Here is a 22002-nt window from a genome sequence, read left to right as displayed (position 1 = left end):
TCATGAAAAAAAAAATGCATAATTATGAAGAACACAGTTACAATGTGAGCATTCCAACATTCCAACTGAACCATGTGACTACTGTAACTAGTCATGTGTCGTTCACATTCACTTGTTATTATTTAATGAGAGCAATGCAGTGATTTTGCTTTTCAGTGTGTAATGTTTCCTACATGTCACTAATGAAAATCCATAGTTTAGTTTAGTTACACTGAACATGTGGCTTATACCACTAGATGGCAGAAGAGCTGCACTGTTTAATATATAACTATAAACTAGATTAATTTGATAATGTACCAGATGCAATTGAATAAGCAGTAAATGTACTGCAAAGTAGACATATCACTTACATTGTTTTTTAAATAAAGAAAAAACATGGTCCAGTATGCATCTGATTTCACCTGGTAATGACCCAGTCTTATCTTTTAACTCTTTGGATGCTTTGAAGATGCTTTCATTAGTCCACAGACAAACCAATTATTTTCACACACCAGTTAACACAGAGTATGCCTATAAGACTGAGTAAATAATACCTGTTGTGAGAAAAAATAAGTATAATTTTTTACGATAGATGTGAACATTAATTAATATTAATAAATATTCAGACTTGTGAATATTCATACCCTGATTGTATCCACAGGTGACCATGAATGCAGTGGTTGAACGTGTTCAGTCAATGGCCTAAACTAAGGATATTCTAGATAAATTTAGCTAACGGCTAATAAATTTTTTTTTTAAAAATTAACAAATAACAATAATTGATCCTATTTTATATTTAAAGTACATATTGATTAATTAATAACTTAATAAATGATTAACTACTAATACCAACTTTCTAACTAACTATATGGAACTATCTAGAACACTGCTAACTTCCTATGCTAATGATTACCATCAAGAAATTACCAATGAATTCACAAATATCTAAGACTAAATTTATAAAATACTATTTATCTAATATAAATTGTGAATAATCGAATTCCAAACCACTATAAAACCACTATGTAATGTAAGTACAAAGATGCCGATGTCATCAACAGACATTGCTAAAGCAACGGAAAAAAAAAAAAAACAAAAACAATGCTCGTTTAAATTTAGTAGTGGCAAGACACCAAATTCATTCATGCATTCATAATATTCAGGCAATAAGCCCACTGGAATTTTATTTTGTATTAAAATCTGTAGCCTAATTGTTCATTGCTGGTATGTGGTTACAAAAAATAATACATATTTGCCAAACATCATGTTATGTTGTGGGAATGTTCCTGGAACATTAGTTTGTTAATATATAAAATCAATCTGGTGAAAGTTCTTTATCTTTACCATAAGAGAATGTTGTATTTTAAAGTTCTCAGAACTTTCTCTGAACCAAGCTGGCATTGTTAGCCAAAAAAAAAAACATTCCCAGCATGTCATGAAATGGTTACCAAAAAATAACCAAAGCGGAACCAAATGCTGCCATTAGATTGTATACCGAAAATAAAACCTAAAAGCAACCTTTGGTGTTCTTCAAGACCTTCTCTTGTTCTTACTAGAACCAGAAGATATGATCGCATCACCCCCATCTTATCCACACAGCATTAGCTCCCAGTAAAATTTCATATTGATTATAAAATACTAATCCTAACCTATAAATCACTAAATGGTCTCGCACTGCAGTACCTGAGCGAACTTCTGGTCTTTTATAATCCTCCACACCTGCTTCAATCAAGTGGTGCAGGCTCTTTGTTGGTACCTCGAATAGCAACAGCAGGGGGTAGAGCTTTCTCTTACAAAGCCCCACAGTTATGGAACAGCTTTCCAATTAGTGTTCAGGACTCAGACATAGTCTCAGTCTTTAAGTTTAGGCTGAAAATATATATGTTTAGTCAAGCCTTGTGTTAATAAACTTTTTTTCTTAGATAAAGGTACAGATCTGGAGGGTGCATGGGTGTAGAGTGTTTTTGTGAACTGGGATGTTTGGATGCTGTCACCTCTCCACTCTCACGTGTTCACTCACGTGTTGACGGTGGACTGGATGTCCCATGACCACTGATGTGGTCATTGCTAGTTTTGCTAGACTAAATGCTTGCACAATGTACATCTCCTTAAACTATTACAGTACAAGAGCGTACCTTATAATCTGCATTCTCTCTCTCTCTCTCTCTCTCTCGGAGTTTTTCCTTGCCACCCTCTGGCTTGCTCATTAGGGATAAATTAAAAATTAATTTTTAATTTCATAACTGGATTTCTGTACAGCTGCGTTGTTGCAGTCAATTGTTAAAAGTGCTATATGAATAATAATTGAATTAATGCTGCTGCCCCCTAGCGCCTGCTGTCTGTATTACTGCTAAGGCTTTACTGTTGGTTTTTAACCGGTAGATGGCGCCAAAGTGTTTGAGTTGTGGTTGTAACTCTTATAAAACCAACCTGAGGTAGAAAATAAAACATTGGCAGGACATCGTCACACTGGCTTATTTCCTTAATAATAATAATAATAATAATAATAATAATAATAATAAACAAATCAAAAAGTTAAAGATCCAGAGGTTTCCTTGTTGATCAGAAGTACTGACTGTAACACAGCAGACTGCTTATTGCAGTTTTTATTGCCATTATGCTTATTATCTGTTTGTTACAGTTACATAGTCTACTTTTGTCTGCAGAAAGTTTTAGGTTTGAGCAAAACTGCCATAATAAGATTAATGGCATTCATCATTATGAGTAACAATTTTTGATTTACACAATTTTTTTGTTCAGTGGTCAAAGTTGGTTTCTTTAGTGTTGCTCTGTTGAAGCTTACAGCTGAAGCTTACAGTCTCCAGTTACACATTCCTGGCTTAGACTTGGTCCAGAACCCAGGCCGAGCTGGTCAAACTGGTGGCCCATCACTGCCATTGGGTAAGTGTTGGCAGAAACAAGACAGTTTTTGAATTAATGTTACTAATGCTCCATGAGAGATGAAGCTGTTTTTAAGAAAATAAAACAAGAGTAATGAAATTAGAAAAGCTCAAACATTTATTGATCACTGTAGATAAGAAAATAAGTACGTTGGAAAGTTACTTATCGGTTGATAAAGATAGCTCCGCTTGTGATTTAGCAAGTCTGACCAAGCTGGATTTTTCAACAGGTTCATCACACACTTGCATAAGAAGACATTGTGTGGCTCAGAAATACCATATGTCCATAAAATAACAGTCTAAATTTTAAAATACAATCAAACTAGAACTACATTTATTATCTGAATCACTTCTAACTTATAATTTGAGCCACATTATCATGTCTGTCTGAAATAACATCTTGACAATGCCACTGAACTATTTGTTATGCGACAGGGGACCATGCAGTATGGGGCTACTAGCAGCACAGCAGTTTATAACTTTTGGGCTTGTAAGCTAAACAGATTTCCTTTGAGTGAAAAGTGAGAATTTGTGAATCTGGGCACTTCACATAAGGCGTTTTATAAAACTGACAGGTATCTAAGTTCACACTTGTATGAGGAGTGTTTCTCAGGTCACCAGCAGGTACAGATATGCCTCCAATAAAATGTTCTGATGGGCTTTCAAACCTAGTGATTAGCAATTATTAATTATTATTACGCTGTCAAGTTGGGCTATAACACAAAAAATACTTTTTTATGTTCGAATTTATGCAATACGCAAAGCCAGGAAATAACTTGGCACGAAACAGTCATTCAGTACAGCAGAACTGTGTTGTCACGATTATTGATTGATATTAGTCTGTTCTTTTCCAGTTTTATGTAATCAAGACTGCCTCTTTTAATTGCAGCAATCTTCTCTAATTGACTTCATCATGCTTTTGCAAGTTTTGCCTACTAATTTCTTATGTTCTTTGAGCACTGGTGGCAAAGGGTTTACTCACCCATAAGGTAGATTTCAGTTATCACACAATTAACTGCCATATTAACCATGATATTTCTCATTTTCTGATTAATATCAGGACCAACAGCTACTTATATCTATAATATTTTGAACCGAAACCCTGAAGATATAGTATATTTGTCTGTGTGATTATTGTGTGCAATTGTGTGTGCATGTTTATGTTTCTGGATAAACCTGTATAGGATGAGGTACTAATTACTGAATGAGTAATTACTACTTATGTGTGTGTAATATTACGTTTAGTAGCATGTAAATTGTTTATGCAATTATAAACACACAAAGCACAGGTTATGCATGTTTGCCATTATAAGTAGCATGAATGTGTCCAAATTTGATTACAGACTGTACAAAATCTACATAAATTGGTGAATATTTAATATGTTAAATAAAAAAATTGTCAATTTGTATTCAGGCTAAATCTTTTGATAAATGTCCTAAATTCTCTGCTGTTTTTTTTTTTTTTTTTTTTTTTTCATTCTTTGCTTTATTACAACTTGACAGTGATGGTTGTGTTCAGTGTCTTGTTTTTATGTTCTGCTTAATTGCAATAGTCATTCCTCATAAATTTTGTTAAATTTTAGGTAAACTACAATGATTGTATCATTACAAACGCACAACCTGTATTTAAACCTTAATATCTTGCCATGCTAATAAAATCATCTTACAATGTCCCATTCATTTTGTGCAGGACAGTTTGGTCTTTTAGACGTTTGGTTATTATCAGTTATTTGATTCAAGGGAAATGACAGCCAGACTGAAAAGTATGACAAAAAATAACATTTCCTTACATTTAAAGGAGTAGTTTTGTTGCATGTGCATATTCACTAAAGAAAATCATTTCCTGTGAATTGATACTGATAATTTTTTTTAAATTTATTATTAACCAAATGAGTACATGTAGTCTCATGTTTATCAAAATTATTTCAATAAACAGCATTATATTTGGGAAATTATTACATGCCAATGAAATTTTAATTTTTTTATCACTAATCAAATAGGTTAGGTTAAGTTAGTACACTTTTGGGAATAAAGTGGTACACTTTGGTACTGTTCTTGCTCTTGTTGCTTGGGTGGTACCATCAAGGGTACACCTTTACACCTTCTGTACCTTTAGTGTTTATCTTTCACCTTTAAAAATAATTCTATGGTCCATACCTAGATCTTAAGCACCAGTGATGTTCCTTTAAAGCTTTACTCTAAAAGCTAATAAAAGGTACACCACAAAGGTGCACCTTCCCAGGTACTAAAAGTACCAAAGATGTACCTTGATGGTGCCACCCCAATGAGGAGGAAATGTACATCTGGTACCTTTACAATAAGAATAGTCATCTTCATGCACATTGGTTCTAAAGGTCCAGGGTGGGTTTAAGGCTCTTTATGGTGGGTCGGTTTGGAGAGAAACAGAGCAATCTGGCAACACCGCGCTTGTGGCTTGTGTTTTTTTTTTTTTTTGCGCGTGAGTGTGCGTGTGCGTATGCGTGTGCGGTGCGGGGGGGCGGAGCGGTTGATGCAGTAGCAGTGTGTCCGGTTAAAGAGCTGTAATAAGATCCAGAGGCGCTGGAAGAGTTGCATATAAACGCGAGTCGAGTAACGTGCGCGGTTTTATAGCAGAAGGCCCTGAATTCCTGTCACCTCCGGGATACTGATACTGCGGCAAGCACAAAAGCATCTCGTGAGTTTGAGTCGCGAGCTTTCCGCCGCATCCCGGTGCAGGGTGAGGAACATGAGCTGACACGGAGCCGACTCCTCTGGATCAGCTGGCTCACGAAAATGTTGATGAGGATGTTTATGATTGCGACAAAACAAAACTATCAATAGCTATGGTGACATCACGTCCACTTGGTTTTGCGGATCTGGACACTCTGATCTCGGAGCTCGCGCCTCTCAGCCTGTGCTAGCGACCTTGGATTACGGCTACGGATTTGGATACAATCATGAACTCGCTGCTTTTCGGAGACGCGTTGTCCGCCGGGATGCTCGCCGCGCTGCCCGGGAGCGGATCCGGCGCGAGCGCGCTGCGCGACGATCTGGGCTCCAACATCCACGTGCTGAAGACACTGAACCTGCGCTTCCGCCGCTTCCTGGCCCGCGTGCACGAGCTCGAGCGCAGGAACAAGGCGCTGGAGAGCCAGCTGAAGCATGCCGCCGAGAGAGCGACCTATCGCCCGCTGTTCACGCGCGACGTGGCCGTGCAGACCGACTCGACCGAGCCGAGGCTGCCGGGCACCATCTGGAGCTTCACGCACGTGCGGCGGCGCGGGGAGCGCGTGGAGACGCTGCACGGGCCCGGCGTGTCGTGGTCGCACCCGGACGGCGTGGGCGTGCAGATAGACACAATCACACCCGAACTCAGGGCGCTTTACAACTTTCTGGCCAAAGTCAAGCGCGAGCGGGATGAGTACAAGAGCAAGTGAGTAACAAAAAAATGAATAATAACAACAACAACAACAATAACAATTTGCCACCTTTAGAGTAATTTTATTGGGTTGTGTCTGGAGTGTGAAAATAAGTTTAGCACTCCATCATTAGAACACACTTTATTCTCATTGGATATTTTATATATTTGTCTAATCAACTATATGGCCAAAAGTATGTGAACACCTGCGCATCACACCCACATGTGCCTTCTGAGCATCCCATTCCAGATTAAGTCCCTGCTTTGCTGTTATAATAAGCTCCACTCTTCCGGGAAGGCTTTCCACCAGATTTTGGCATGTGTCTCTTGGGATCTGTGATCATTCAGCCACAAGAGCATTAGTGAGCTCAGGCAGTGATGTTGGTGAGGAGGTCTGGGGTGCAGTCGGTGTTCCAGTTCATCCCAAAGGTGTTCAGTGGGGTTGAGGTCAGGGCTCTGTGCAGAACACTCGAGTTCTTCCACTCCAACCTTGGCAAAGCATGATGTTGTGCACAGGGGCATTGTTATGCTGGAGCAGGTTTGGGCCTCTTATGTAAAAAAATGGAAGTTCTGATTCCATAATAAACTTAATATTAGAGGCTCTGTCACAGCCTACCAATCGTAGATCAATAGGCGACAACCAATTAACATAAAGGTGACCTAAAGTTGACTTAAGCAATACTTTAGTGTTACGACACTTAGGACACTGACTAACATATTCGTTCATTCATCTTCAGTCCTGGTCAGGGTCATGGTGGAACAGGGGCCTATCCCGGGATCACTGGGCTCAATGTGGGAATGCACCCTGGATGGGACACCAGTCCATTGCAGGGCACCATATACACATTTACATGTTCATTCACATCTAGGGGTAATTTTTGCTCAGCATTGGTCAAACATGTTTTTGGGAGGTGGGACGAAACCAGAAAATCCGGCGGAAGCTCACGCAGACACAGGGAGAACATGCACAGAAGCTCCTCACAGACAGTAACCTGAGCCCAGGGTGGAACCCTGGAGCTGTGAGGTGGCAACACTACACTGCTCCACCATGCCACCCACAAAAACATTCAGCTATTATTAAAAGCGTTTAAGTGTGTTATGTCTAAAACCACACTATTAGTCCACTAGTTTATTAATTTCTAATTAATAAATGTCTGAAAGCCTAGCATAGTGTAATCCAGTGCACTCATGACATTGTACTGCAGTTGGTTGGTGTCTAAAGGAAGCAACTAGGGATGCAGAACATCCATAATGCACTTTACAGTTTGTAGGTAACTAATCACTTGGTTTAGTAAATGGAACACCAACATTTTGCACAAATTATCCACAAAATATTGCATGTGGCAGTATTTCTTTGTTACTGACCAATGCCAGAGCAGCCTCTACTTGAATATGCGGCAGTTTTAATGCTTAAAAAGTTACATTTAAATTGTTGTAGCACCGAACTCCCTTTGTGCATTCAACACTTCAACATTCAGTGACTTTAGAACATCCTCCAGGTTGCAAACTTATATTACATTTGGCGGTTGCAAACTTATATTACATTTGGCTGAGTTACCTTGTGTGAACTCACTACTTGCACTAAAGGTATGCGAAGTATGCAATTTGAGATACAGTTTAGGAGCTGGGTGGCATTTTGGACCTGGGGCTAGTTTTACTATAATTATCCTGTAAAACACATCTAGAAGTTTTTAGTTCAGGTCTAACATATTTCCTGTTTGGAATAGCTCAAGGTAGCGGGTCTTGTGTAATAATCCTTACTGCAAGGATGATTGTACAGAGAAAGAAAATTATGTTTCCTTAGTACAAATGAGGTAGATAACCAAGATGTCAGAAAAAAATGATCGTATCTTATCTTACTTATCATTTACAGTGAATCAAAATCAGACTGAACCTTATAAAACCAGCTATATTCAACCTTGGAAAGCTTTAAAAGTCTATAGGTGTCAAAAGTCCACTTTCTAAATATCCCAGGATTTTTAGAAGTCCAGGCCCTTTTGAATTTTAGAAGTGGACAAAAGCCAGCCAAATGCATCCTTTCAAACTGCTGCTCATGTTCAGGGCAGCATGAAACACATAGAGGAAATTGCTATCTACCCTCTTCCACATACATTAGCTCACAGACACTCAGGATTGGCCGGTTTTGCTGTGATTGACAGGGGAGGGGAAAGAAGAGTTTGCCATTCTTCCCACCCAAAGAGTACGGCCAGTTTTGCTCTCTTGGCTCTCGGTCATGGATGGCTTGGCATCATCAGGAATCAAACTCACGATCTTCTGACAATAGATGTAAAATATTTGATGCCTGATAACTTAAAACTACTCGCCTCTCAAATAGAGCCTCATAATGCTAAGCTTACAACGGATTTCAGTTATTTTGAATGGGATTTTTTTTTTTTGCCAGAATCTCATTTCGCTGTCTGGACCTACAAGCCAAACAGAACTAACAAGCAATAGATGTTGGTGACCATCAAATACCAGCATGCAAACTGCATCCCAAAATTATCCCAAACTTTCCTCAGATGACATTTAAATAATATGATAATCCTGAATCACATGACTCCAGATTTAAATTTACTGTACTACTCTTTACCATTGATCGTGTCTTTTTTTTAAAAAAAAATAATAGTGTGCATGACAGAAACCACATCAACATTGTCTATGACTTCCAACTGTAATGATTTTGTCATGTGGTTTCCATGGTGCTAATTGGTGGTCATAATCTTCTATTTTTCGTTTTTTTATACATACAAACCTGTTTAAATTACAGACAGACACTTACTGACTCTCCTGTGCAGTGTTTATAAAAGCTTTGCATACTTTCATGTTTACAAGCTGTTGTCGTCTGGTCCCAAAGCTTCAACGTGTTTGTCCTGACTCAACTCATCTGCTACTTTAATGAGACTTAATGATGTTAAAATGACTGTTAATGTAGGAGAAGTCCGGGGGCGTAGGAATGGGGAACTGACCTAAAGCTTTGTGCTGCAGTCTAATGCCTCTGTTCTACATTTTTGAGGGCAGTGATTCATTACAGTGGAATATCTTGGCAGCAGGACAATAAGCATGAAAGGGAAAAAAAACTGAAAAGAAACTTTTTCTCAAGGGATTATTTGGCTGTTTTGATGCAACATAGAAGGCTCATTGATATGTGTCTAATTAATTAATAGACTACTTCAAAGTTTGTTTGCTTTTTCATGTAAACTGTTAAAATGGCTACTTTAGATGAAGAAACACTGAGCAATGAGTTTTCAGTGTTCTTTTTTGCCTTCTCCAAATTTCGATTGTGCTTTCAATCACAGTAGAGTGCATTTCTCAAGTACCACAAAATATGTCGTCTTAGGCCAAGACCCTACACAGAGGGAGCTTTGTGTATTGTTAGGCATTATTTATGGTCTTTATTGAATGGCTGTCTCCCTTTTTGGAGTTTATATCCAGCCATCTGCAGATTCTTTCATTCTAACTTATGTTAGAATGGTTTGCCTTTGAGCAAAGATGTTTGTGTGCTTCTACATGCAATCTTGACTAAATCACTTTCTCTTGAATTTCCCTTTTCCGACCAAACACATTGATAAAATGAACAATTCCTTTGGCATATGTATTTAGTAATCTAATATCTGCTGCCAAATACAGCTGATACATAGAGTACATGGCTAAAAGTATGTGAACACCTGCCCATCACACCCATATGTGACTCTTTCCCAAACTGTTGCCACAAAGTTGGAAACAAACAATTGTACAGAATCTCACTTTACTGGAACTAAAGGGCCCAAACCTGCTCCAGCATGACAGTGCCTCTGTGCATGGATTGCCAAGACATGGTTTGCCAAGGTTGGTGTGAACGAACTTGAGTGCCCTGAGCCCTGACCTCGAACCCGCTGAACACCTTTGGGATGAACTGCAACCTTCTCTCTTGACAAAAGTGCCCGACCTCACCGATTCTCTTGTGGCTGAATTAGCAAAAAATCCAAACAGCCATGTTCCAAAATCTAATAGAAAGTCTTCCCAGAAGAGTGAAGGCTGTTATAACAGCAAACACCTCTGTGTTAATGCCCGTGGCTTTAGAATGGACACATAGGGGTGTGACGGTCAGGTGTCCACACACTTATGGCTAAGTGTACATCACTGAGCTGTTTGTTGATTTATTGTGATTCAGTTTATTTATTCGACTCATTAAAAGAGAATGAATTGTGTTTCCCTAAATGTGGCAATATTTCATATACAGTTGAAATCTTAATTCTGATTGGTCAGATGGTGTTTATTAATTGACTATAACAGCAGCTCTGTCAGTAGTTCCAGTGGAGGACATTTTTATTTCGCACTTTTGAAAGGAGTCTCCAATATCAGCACTTAAAGCGGCAAAGCTTTACGTTTCCAACACGGGAGAGCTCCATTTTTTTGCAACTTCGAGAGAGAAAAAAAGAGGCTGGTGAGGGAACAATTGTTTATAGCTGATATAACACAGTAATAACACAGTGAAGTGATAACAGGAACTAACCTGTTTTGCAGACATTTTATATATAAATTTCTACATATATAAAGTACAATGTGTCTTTCTTTGCCTGAAATGAGTACAAGTTGTTTTAGTTGGAAACAAAAGTATGTGCAGGATTTTTATTGTTGTTAATTTTGTGTATGGTTTTATAAATTAAAAGTGAGGAGGGTTTTTTTTTTACATTATGGCAAAAGTTATGGTACCGATTAATAATATTTTTAAAAATAGTTCTTATCTAACTGCGGATGCGTGGATACAACATTGTGGTGCATTCATATGCGCTCATGTCATACTTACAGTCTGTCTGACTGGACTTGAAGGCAGCATTATCCAGTGAGACATCTACCTTGTCATATCTATTGTAGGAACAACTTTTGCACCTATAAAGCACATATCGTTTTTGATGCCTGATCTCAGTAGACAGTGGTAGTATGAGGAATAGCAGACATGAATAAAACATCCCCTTGCTGGCTGACTGTTTTCAGACTGATGAGTGTGTAACCACCCTGTGCTTGAGGCGCTCTCCTGAACTGTGTTAATGTACACACACTGATCTGATTGCAGCTGCAAAGCTTTGCCATGCCATTGTGTTGCCGTTAATCTGTGGCTGTCCTGACGTGGCCTTAAATGGAGCCGTTATGAATGTGATTTCATGTGAATTTTGGGGGAAGATTAATAATGCATGCTTGAATGACCACGCAGAGTGCAGACAGGACGCAAGAGTGTGAGTGTGTGTATGTGTGTGTGCCAGGGACTGTTTCATGCTCTTATAGGTCTGCTGCCTTTTTATTCAGACATGTGCTGACTCACCAGCGAATGCAGCCTCACTAACAGAAAAGACACAAAGCTGGGACTGAAGGAGAAGAGAAAGAAAACAAAGTGTGTCCTGCTCTTCTTAAACGTTATTTTCACATGTGTGTGGGTGCGTGTCATGTCCCAGTAAGTGGTTGCTTACTGAATAATTGGATTGTCCGTACCGACAGTCTTGGCTGCTTTGCCGTGCCTCTGACTGGAGTGTGTGCCAGCATCTGCTGTTCCTCACTGTCTAATTAAAGAGAAATGTTAGAAGGACTATTTAGAGACTGGAATTCTCTTTTTGCTATTTAGCTCTGTGTAGCATCTAAGCGGATATGGGATATTTATAATGCTATGGTGACACTGCTCAAGGCTTTGCTAACTTTCTTTTCAAAGTTGGGCTCAGAAATGGCTAAACTGGCTCGAAAATGGTGATTAAAAGAATAACTTGAAGACAAAGCACATTTACACCTTATTCTTTTACTTGATTTACTTGATTTCAAATGAAATCGAATCGGTTCTTTAATTTTACCCTGGAGCTACAAAGCTAATGTCATTACATGAGGCTTATGACCATCAGTTAGCATTAGCATGATCATGATTAAAATGTTTAAAATGATTAAATCAGGTATCAGTAGAAATGCATCACGGAAACGGTCTCAGCTTTATTCATGGCTTAATTTACGACAGCTTTGTCTAAGGCAATGTCTGTAATTAAGGAATCTCAGCACTTTATAACTGTCAGAAGTGAAGCCTTAAGTTGTCCTTCATGGGAAAGTGTTTAGGACAGATGACTTCTCTGTTTCTCTGTAACATAACAAACTGCACTTTTGTCTTATTAACTTCGAGAGAGAGAGAAATATGAGACTCACAAGGGAATGACGATTTATAGTTGCTATAACATAAGTGGTAACAGGAACTAACTTGTGTTGTGGATGTTTTACTACAATCAATGTAACTAGAAATGGATAAAAAGTATTATGTGCTGTTATTTAATTACTTTTTAAAAAAATGTAAACGTTGGCAAATGTTTGTGGTATAAAAGGAACGCCCATCATTTTTAATTGGCCGTTAGGAGGCCGTGCACATGACTGCACAGGTGAGATGAAAACGTCAGGTAGAGCCAAGGACAGAGTTCTGGTAGTCTGGTAGTGTCATGTTGGGGAATCGATTAAACAAGTCACATTCTGCACTTATCTTAAATGAGTCTTTCCCAACGCAGTCACAGAAAATCAGTAGCAGGATGGAACAGGGTTTCTGTGTAATTTGGCATGCTCCTCTAAGCAAAGACACTTTTGCTGTCAGTGGAAAATGATTGTCCTTTTTACAATATAATCAGTGGTTAAAATTAAATATATTAAAACTCAGTGCGCTTATGTGTAATATAGTTCACAAAGTGCTGTGAGGAGAGATTCCAAAAATACCATTTAATTACATCCCAGTGGCTCTCAAGTAATCCATTCCTTAGTCTGCTGTTTGTGCAATGGAATTTTTTCTTTATTAAACTAATCTGCTGCATGAATAGGGTAATTTTCCCAGATATCAATAAATGGAGACATGCTTTGGCACTGTCATTGGCATTGGCACTGTCACCAGTCTATAATTTATGATTATTATTTGAGCGTGAAAAAAGTTTCACGCCCTAAAATGTGTTGAATCTGTTCTAGCAAGATGTCTTGATGGTTATTTTAGGGTGTGTATACAATTTAATCTGTCACCAAGGGACTACATGCATTACCCATGAGATGTCAGTATTAGCATCGAGAAATTGCCATGAGGAGTAATTTGGTTTGCAAATGTGTTCTATCTTGTGTTATTATAAATGTAAACATATCTGTATTATCAGTAATGAATAGCAAGAGGTAATTATTTTTAATTGAGTGTATCTCACTAACGCTAATTATCTTATTAGTTATCTGGCTACTTAATATGCAAAAATCTTTTGACAGTTTTCTGATTTTTATTAAGCAGTATCTAGCAGTATTTTCCAAATATGTTGCATTCACAGTATTTACAAGAAGTAGTATTCGTGACTTCATAAGTCGGAACTTTCTGATATCTAACAACTCACGAGTTAAAATTCCAAATTAGGGTGGAAACTATGGAAGTTTATTTAGTGGTCAATGCTATGTGTAATTACATCTGAGGTAAATTATGATATTTTCAATGTTTGCTAACTAGCAAAATCACCACAGTCAGTAGCTATCATAAATAAACTTAGCGCTCATTTCTCTGTTACCAGACGAGTGTTCTCACAACTTTAACATATCATGTGCCAAACATACTTTTTAGCTTTTTAACTGCAGTAACTTGTCAGAACAAATGCTCGAAATAACATGTGAAATGATACACCCTCATTTTTAATATATGAGAAATCTTATTGACTTGGACGGAGTTAATTCAAATCAATCACATAGACCGCACTCTTTCGTCCTTTCCAGCATTTCTTTTCACCTTTTTTTACTACACCACAGTAGTTTAGCTCTTCCTGATTGCCAGTCAGACTTTAAGTTTGATTTTTGACCTGAATGTGGCTCCTAGCACCATCTTACCCCAGTGACTGATTACATTCTCACAAGTACAGGCGCACAGAAGGAGAGAGATTGCTTCCAGTCATATTTTTAAAGCTCTTGCGATGCCAGTATTTGATTATGGCGAAACACAATGTGCAAATCTGTTCCTGGCATGCAGAGTGGATTTATTCACAAAGCCCGGTGGAACCAGGTATCAGAATACAAAGTTGTAAATAGGAACTGTGATATAGAATGAATTCAAGTAATCTGAAGTAATTTTAGCAATTTCAGGCATCAATCCAATATTTTACAAAATCACATCAGGATTTTCCAAAACAGGCCAAAATTCAGGACAAAAGTTTCTTCCCATTTTGAATTTGTTATTCAATACCACAATTCATAATTTAATCTTCGTATTTTAATTCTCTGTGCATAATGCAGCCTTTTTTATTTTCCTTTTTTAAATGAAACCTATTTAATATTCACTTACATTAGGACTATACTGTATAACATGCCTTGTATTCTTTAATACATTTTTATAAGATTATTAGAATTCATAATTTATTAATGTTTTGTTAATTCGATTTTGCTAAACAAGCCATTATATCTTTAAAGTATTATTTGAGTCACCTAATGTTACGCTTGGTAGGGGGAACTTCCTGTTTGCTTCCTGTCTTGCTCAATTTTACAACATATTTGTGAAGTCATGTGATTTTGATCAAAATGGTATACTTGTATTATGTTAACTGTATATTGTTATGTACATGCTTGGAGGAGAGCATTAACTGCCCACTTTGGTGTACTTGATCGAACAAACACCTACGATTGGGTGGGAGTTGCATCATCGAGATTCAAAGGTTGCACCAATCAGGACCCCAGTTTTGCTTTACACATATGTTACTCAACTACTTGTAATGAGTAATACAGGCATCAAATATTTGGTCAACTTGTACATTTACTATCAATGTTTTTTTTTCTGATTTTTGTCAGAAACAGTCTCCAGTTAGCTCTGTTAGCAATAAACTCATGTGGTAAAGAATGCAGAACCTCTCAAAGGATTGTTTTCCATTCTCTGAGTTCTTTCTTATATGACAATCTGACAAGGTTCTTCACGTCCATTCCATTCTCACATTGTTGGTGTTGAGTAACAACCTCAGACTCCTCTTCTGTACATACCCAGATTTTTTTTTTTTGCCTTATCACTTGCACGCATCTTGCAAAACCCAAAGCAGTTCCAGACACAGAATAATAAAAGTATTGTAAGTGGCTTGTGGTAAAGCTGTGTAACCCATAACCAAGCTCTTCAGAGCCACAAAATTAATGGCAGTCTGGAAAAAGGGCTAAAGTGAACTGATTATTTCTTTCACTTCTTTTTGTAAGGTTAAAAGGGAACAGCAGTGAATTTATGCTCACTTTTCTATTGGAATTAGGCTCACACACATGCATGAGTGGACTCTTATACACTCGGCCCTTAAAAGGTAATAATAAATCACCTTAAAAACATTACATATGGTCATTCTCATAATAGAATAAGCCAGCAGAGAACGATATGCACCATCTGTATCACTGACATATGTGCAATAGGAACAATGGAAGCTAAGCCTTTTTAATGCTTGCATTTCAAAACATACCCTGCTTTCAAATGTGTGTGACATTGTGTTTTTGTTTCACTCAGACAGAAGTACCAATGCATCCTGGGTCATCTTGATGGTTATTTAGTAGACAGGTTTTACGCCGATTTAAGCATGTTGCAGTGTGGGATAGTAATCTTTATCCTTCTTTGGCCTTAGACAAGAATAGAAAAGTCTTGGATTAGAGAACAGGCAAAACAATACAATGTAGTAGGAATGTAACTCTGGACCTGGTGGCTCCTAGGAGTTTCAAGGTTAAAGGGAATGAGAGGAAGTAATTTGATTTGTTATCACAGCAGAACACCCATCCATACCTTTAACCCCATTTTGATTATCATTCTATCACAAAAATAACAACTATATGTCTTGCATGCTCATACATGCAAATGTTGCAAACCTTGTTTTTGCATATATCCAATACACATATACAGTCACCAGCTTAACAACTGTGTACCTGCGCATTCAAAAAAAAAATTTTTCAATTATCAACTGTCCAGTTTTGGTGAGTCTGTGCCCACTGCAGCCTCAGAATCCTGTTCTTGTCTGACAGGAAAGGAACTCCATGTGGTCTTCTGCTGCTGTAGCCCCTCCTCCTGAAGGTTCAGGGTGTTGTGCATTCTGGGATGCTTTTCTGCTCAGCACAGTTGTAAAGAGTGGTTATTTGAGTTTGTCAGCTCAAATCAGTCTGACCATTCTCCTCTGCCCTCTCTCATTAACAATGCGTTTCCAGCTGCAGAACTGCTGTTTACTGGATGTTTTTAGTTATTTGCCCATTATCCAAAATCTTGCTACTTAAAAAAGGGAAACAAAAACCCTTCCTTGCATGAACCAGTTAGCTAGCTAGCCACTCTATTAACGTAATAGTCTAAGAACAGTCTGCACAATGTAATGATATTTTTTCGTTTTATTTTCAAGCATCCTCTTGCATTAACCCTCGAGTATATGTGTATAAGGAACGTATACCATCAAGCATCTTAACAGTTAACAGCAGAGATAGTCCTTGCTCTGGAATCAAAAGTCCAGGGGATGGAGCTGGACCTCATCAAACTCCTCCTATAAGCCTAACATTAACCCTTATCCCTAACCCATACAATGCTGTACAACACGAAACAACACACTAAAATAGCTAATCCAGCCTGAAACACACTGAGTTGTCTCCACCCCCTTGGCTTTTGGCTCGACTCCGCCCAGGTAGGAGGATCTCAATCAGGTCTGACTCCACTCCATGGATTTTTTGTTCTGCATCAAGGGGTACTTGTAACAGAATGGCAAAAGATATCGCACTCAGGCAGACGAATCTATGAAACACATGTCACTGGTGCTAGTTAAGCAGTGATGAAGCATCATGTGTGAGTCCAGGCAGCATTACGTCTCAGGCCAGAGAAGGATTATTGATTTCACCGTCCCTGTGCTTTTTACTGTCGTAAAGTCCAACCAAAATGTTTATAGTCACTGTAGCTGCAAAGAGATGAGCTTGCTTTGACATACAGTGATATGAATCAGTGTGCAGTTTACTGTCTGAGGCATTCTTCAGTCCAGTGCTGCAGTCAGCACGGCCCAGAAGATTGATGCGATTTGGAGCCATTGCCCACTCAGCACTGCGTGTGTGTGTGTGTGTATGTGTGTGTATGTGTGTGTAGTTGGACAGAAAGCCAGAGAGAAAGCGGTGCAAAACTGCAGTCACCTCATGGCACATGTATTGGCATTTAGGTGAAAGTTTTTCGATTTCCATTTTTTTATTTGTATTTTTTAAAACATATTTACTGTATGAAAACATACAGTTTATGGCACATAAATTAAGTTTATATTACACAAACAATCTGAAATAATGAACACTATGGTTCTAACTGGACAAGCTGAGCCAATGGTGCTAACTGCGAAAAGTGAGCTAACAGAGGAATTAACTAACTGAGACTAAATTAAAAATTTGATATAAAAATTGGAAAATAATTCATTTCGGACTTTGTGTTGTGCTGTATCATGTCACTGATTATTTTCCTATAACAGCACTACATGTTGAGTTTTGTTCCTTACATATGATTTTTGCTGCTACTTTTATGTATTTATTCAGTAAACAGAAATAAAGAAAAAAACAACATGTGGGAATAAATCACATTACTGGCACATCTTTATGTAGATGGTGGAAAACAAGGGAAATCCACGTGTAGATCAGTGACTTAAATACAGGAAAGTCGGGAGCACATGCTTGGAGCATCAGTCCTGTTATACATCAGGGCTGGGCCGGTGCCACCCTGGGCTTGTGTGCATGGAACGAGGCCTGGCACGTGCCAGCACAGCTTTGGATACACACCAATCTCCTGCACTTCAAACAACCCGGTCACAGCTCTATTAAAAAAAAGCCTGTGCTCGCTGTTCTAAGATCAGCAACTCTCTCAAAACGCTTTCCCCTTCATGAATAATTGAAGCACAGCAGAATTTAGCTTAGTGCTTCAGATCAATAGAAGCAGGAGGAAATTTTGGAGCTTTCCATTCCAGTCATTTTTATAGATGAAAGGCCCGATTAGCATGTCAAGGCTAGCTGGATCCCTTGAGAAACATTAGCATGGATAACATAGTCCAGAAACATTTTTTTCGCACATTAGCCATCTACATAAATTTGCCACCATGGGAACCATAATTAGATGAAGACTAAGTGATTCAGTAAGTAATAATCAAGCAGCTCCCCAGCAGTTCGCTAAAATATGCACCGGATATTATTAAGGAATCTGTCAAAGCTTTGCAGAAGCCACCCAGCAGCTCTGCATGCTCTCTGTCTGCTTTTCTTTGTAAAGAGTTTTAAACTTTGTTTTAAAAGTTACAAATTGAGATCCTTAGCTTAGATTTATACCACAGAGCTATTGAATTCTTGAATTTGTTTGGCTAGATGGTGTTGATTAAACTAAAACAGTGCATAGACATTTATTTAACATCTATGGAAGGAGTCTCCAGTGTCAGCACTTAGCACTTGTAATAGTCAGTAAAGTCTTCAGGATAGAGGATGTTGCACTTTCTTTGGTGAGGGAATGACTGTTTATAGCTGCTGTAACGTAAGTGATAGGGAACAATCCACAACATTCAATGTAATTATAAACGGATAGCAATTAGCAATTAAAATTTGTAGTGGTTGGCAAATTGTTGTGGTATTAGAGGAACAAAATACCTCTGGACATGCTGTTATAGGAAAATAATCAGCTCTGGTGGTGGTAACAGTAACTCCATTTTTAATCAGGCTGCATTATACCACCCCATTGCTAATTATTTTCCTATAATAGCATACGTAATACATAAATGTTGCCTATATTTTATTGTTCTGCATTTTAACCTTGGAAAGTGCTTGGTTTTTTGGTTTTGGCAATAGATTTGCTTAGTGGGGTGTCTTTATACAAAAGAAAAAAATATGAAACATCTTTTCTCACAGGATATAATGGAATCTTTACCAGTTCAAGACAGTATATTATCTGGGATTTATTCAATAAAAGGTAAAATACAGCATAATGTTTCCAGATGCATGCACACACAGTCTGTAAAAAATACTGACATGACTGATTCAGACTAAAATCCCAGAGATACTCTGGTAATAGTTACTTTGCCCCACTTCCCCATGTAAAACTAATCCAATCTGTATAGTGCTTAAGATGGAAGATAATGATAAAAAGTTAAAAAAAAAAAAAAAAGAACTAGAAAGAAAGAAACTTCCTGATATTAATGAGTGGTCTGTATATTCTGTCCATATTGTTTTTTGTAATCTTTATCAGACAACAGGAGAAAAAGAGAAGAAGCCAAACAGGAGAAAACTTGTACCCAGTTAATGCACTTTGCTGACACCAACTCATACATAAATTGCTAGAAAATTGCTAGTTAGAGGTCATAAATTGTTTTCCCTCCCAAATGAAGTCCAGCAAAATCATTCTCACTAGTTTTTAATTAGGATAAACGTTGCGTGAGATGGAGTTTGTCACATCACAACCTTACCTAATTATACAGGCTTAGGCTTGACTTGGGTTGGGTCTGAGGTGTGGCACTAAATTAGAGAAAGTGAGCTAGCATCAAATCAGTAGTGCACCCTGTACTGGCATGAAACTGGTATGAAATGGAAAGTTATGGCTCACACGCAGTAACAAAGCACTGCTGATGAATAATAGTTATTCACTATAATAATTATAGTGGCACTTTTACTTAACAGAGTAGAATACATTCTCCAGCATGGAGACAGGGAGTTCACACACTGCCTGTAAGTCTGTGAGCAATGAGGCAGGTTACGGATGAGACATGCCAGCTGTCGTCATAGTGTTACCAAACAAAATGCCAGGCTGGACATCAGCCAGCCATCCAGTGAGCCGAGTCGATCAGAGAGACGAAGAGCAGACGTCATTCCTCTCTCCTTCTCCCACCGTCTGTTTCTTCCTCCCCACCTCTCATTCATCCCTCTCCAGAAACAGTTGCCTCTTAATGAACTGCTATGAAATGCTGTCTGAGACATATTAATGATATCCTGATCTCTTTCTCCTAAATGTCTCAACGTTTCATTTACGGCCTTTGAGGAAATAGTGTCAACTTTGTGTTGGCCTCAAGTGGAAAGCTATTAAAAGGCTTTCAGTGCTCTCTAACATGTGAAGAGGCTGAAACACTGAAACCCCCTCTGCGTCGTACAGCAGGCGCTTCATACGAAGGACACTCCAGTGACCTTAATACTGAAAGAGCTTGCAATGTGATACTCACATGTCTCTCTGTGGTGAGACTTTAGTCTGCTGGCTAAATAAGCTGGAAATCACACTAAAGCTACACAATTAAACATATTGGAATCAGGACAACAACTTTTTGCTTCCCTAACTCATTGTAATATGTATAAGATAATGTTAGATGTTGTACTTACTAACTCCAGCGCATTAAATCATAAGCCCTACATTAATGTTTTAAATTGTCTGACCAAGCAGACTGTAGACTGTTGTCTGTGCAGACAAAAAAAATTACAGACATTATTTATTTATTTTAGAATTTGAAAGTAATTTGAACAAGGACCAGATTTATACATTTGAAAGTATACAGGTTTATAATGATTTTTTTTCTGCTGATACATAAGGGCTACATAAAATACAACAGGGACATGTTATAAAAAATGATGAGAGATGGGGTTGTGATACGTGAAGCAACCCCGAAGTTGTTTTTTTTTTTTTTCCTATGACGGCACATATTTTTCCCTCATGCAGTACACCACAGCAATTTGCCAATCATTACATTATTTATTTATTTATTTATTAAAGAAGTACACCTCATACCTTTTATCCATTTATAATTACGGTTAATGTTGTGGAACGTCCACAAAACAAGTTAGTACCTGTTATCACTTACATTATAAAAACATTACGTTATGAAACAGTTGTTTCCTCACCAGCCTCTCTTTTATTTCTCTCTCTCTCCCTTAAATTTAATTTTTATAAAATTGCAGCTTGTCACGTTACCATGAAACTGGAAAAGCACACAGTTCTTTCTTTTAGAGTTACAACTTTACCTCTGACCCTTACAAAGCACTGACACTGGAGACTCAGGATGAGGATGGCAAAAAGAAACGTCTAAGTGCTTTTAATAGAGCTTTCATTATTGCAGCACAGATGATAGGTGCTTCAACCACAAAACAAAGTTCTTCTGCTTGAACACCTTTACCTTGTGATGAAACATTTCTATCCTAATGGGAGTGGTCTTTTCCCGGATGATCACGCTACTATCCACAAGGCAAAGGTGCTCACTGAATGGTTTGATGAGGATGAAAATGAGGTAAATTAAATACTATGGCCTTTACAATCACTTATGGGAGATTTCGGAGTGGTGTGTTAGAGACTGTTCTTCACCATCATCATCAAAGCACCAACTGAGGAAATTATCTTTTGGCTGAATGGTGTTCATCGCTCAAATACTGTTCCAGAGACTTGTAGAATCCATGGCAAGGCATGTTGAAACTGTTCGGGCAACTCATGGGGGCCACCACGTTACTAAAACACTTTAATTTCATTTTCATTTTCATCATTTGCAGCACTGTTCTAGTGACGGTTTGTTCTATTGCATTGAAGCTATAGTAAATAAATAACCAAGGGACTTGATCCATTTTGAAGTGACCTATATAGAACCACTGTTGAATAAACATGCAATGGCATTAGCACACATGAAAGAAACAAGGGTATTGAAGACCCTAGTGAAAGATCAACATCCTGCCTCATTGTCATTATCCCTTTCTTTTAGCTAGTGAATGATTGAAAGACGTTTTATCTTTGCAAGCAGTTCTTACAATGAATTTGTACCTGGG

At 38.1% G+C, this 22002-nt stretch overlaps 1 protein-coding gene across 4 annotated transcripts in view; it reads left to right on the top strand.

Annotated features, from left to right (window-relative positions):
• Positions 1–5411: 5411 nt before the first annotated feature.
• Positions 5412–22002, top strand: part of iffo2b (intermediate filament family orphan 2b) — a 44289-nt gene continuing 27698 nt past the window's right edge. For 2 of the 4 annotated variants that reach the window (XM_026932756.3, XM_026932755.3), the window contains exon 1: positions 5412–6291. In XM_026932756.3, coding sequence (XP_026788557.2) covers positions 5816–6291 — 476 coding nt within the window. In that variant the 5' untranslated portion in view covers positions 5412–5815. The remainder of the gene's footprint in view (positions 6292–22002) is intronic. The other 2 variants (XM_026932758.3, XM_026932757.3) reach the window with 1 other exon arrangement.

This window comes from Pangasianodon hypophthalmus, chromosome 20 (genome assembly GCF_027358585.1).
Source record: "Pangasianodon hypophthalmus isolate fPanHyp1 chromosome 20, fPanHyp1.pri, whole genome shotgun sequence".
Classification (NCBI taxonomy): domain Eukaryota; kingdom Metazoa; phylum Chordata; class Actinopteri; order Siluriformes; family Pangasiidae; genus Pangasianodon; species Pangasianodon hypophthalmus.
The sequence above is the reverse complement of the archived record's forward strand: the minus strand, read 5'-3'. Positions and strand labels throughout refer to the sequence as shown.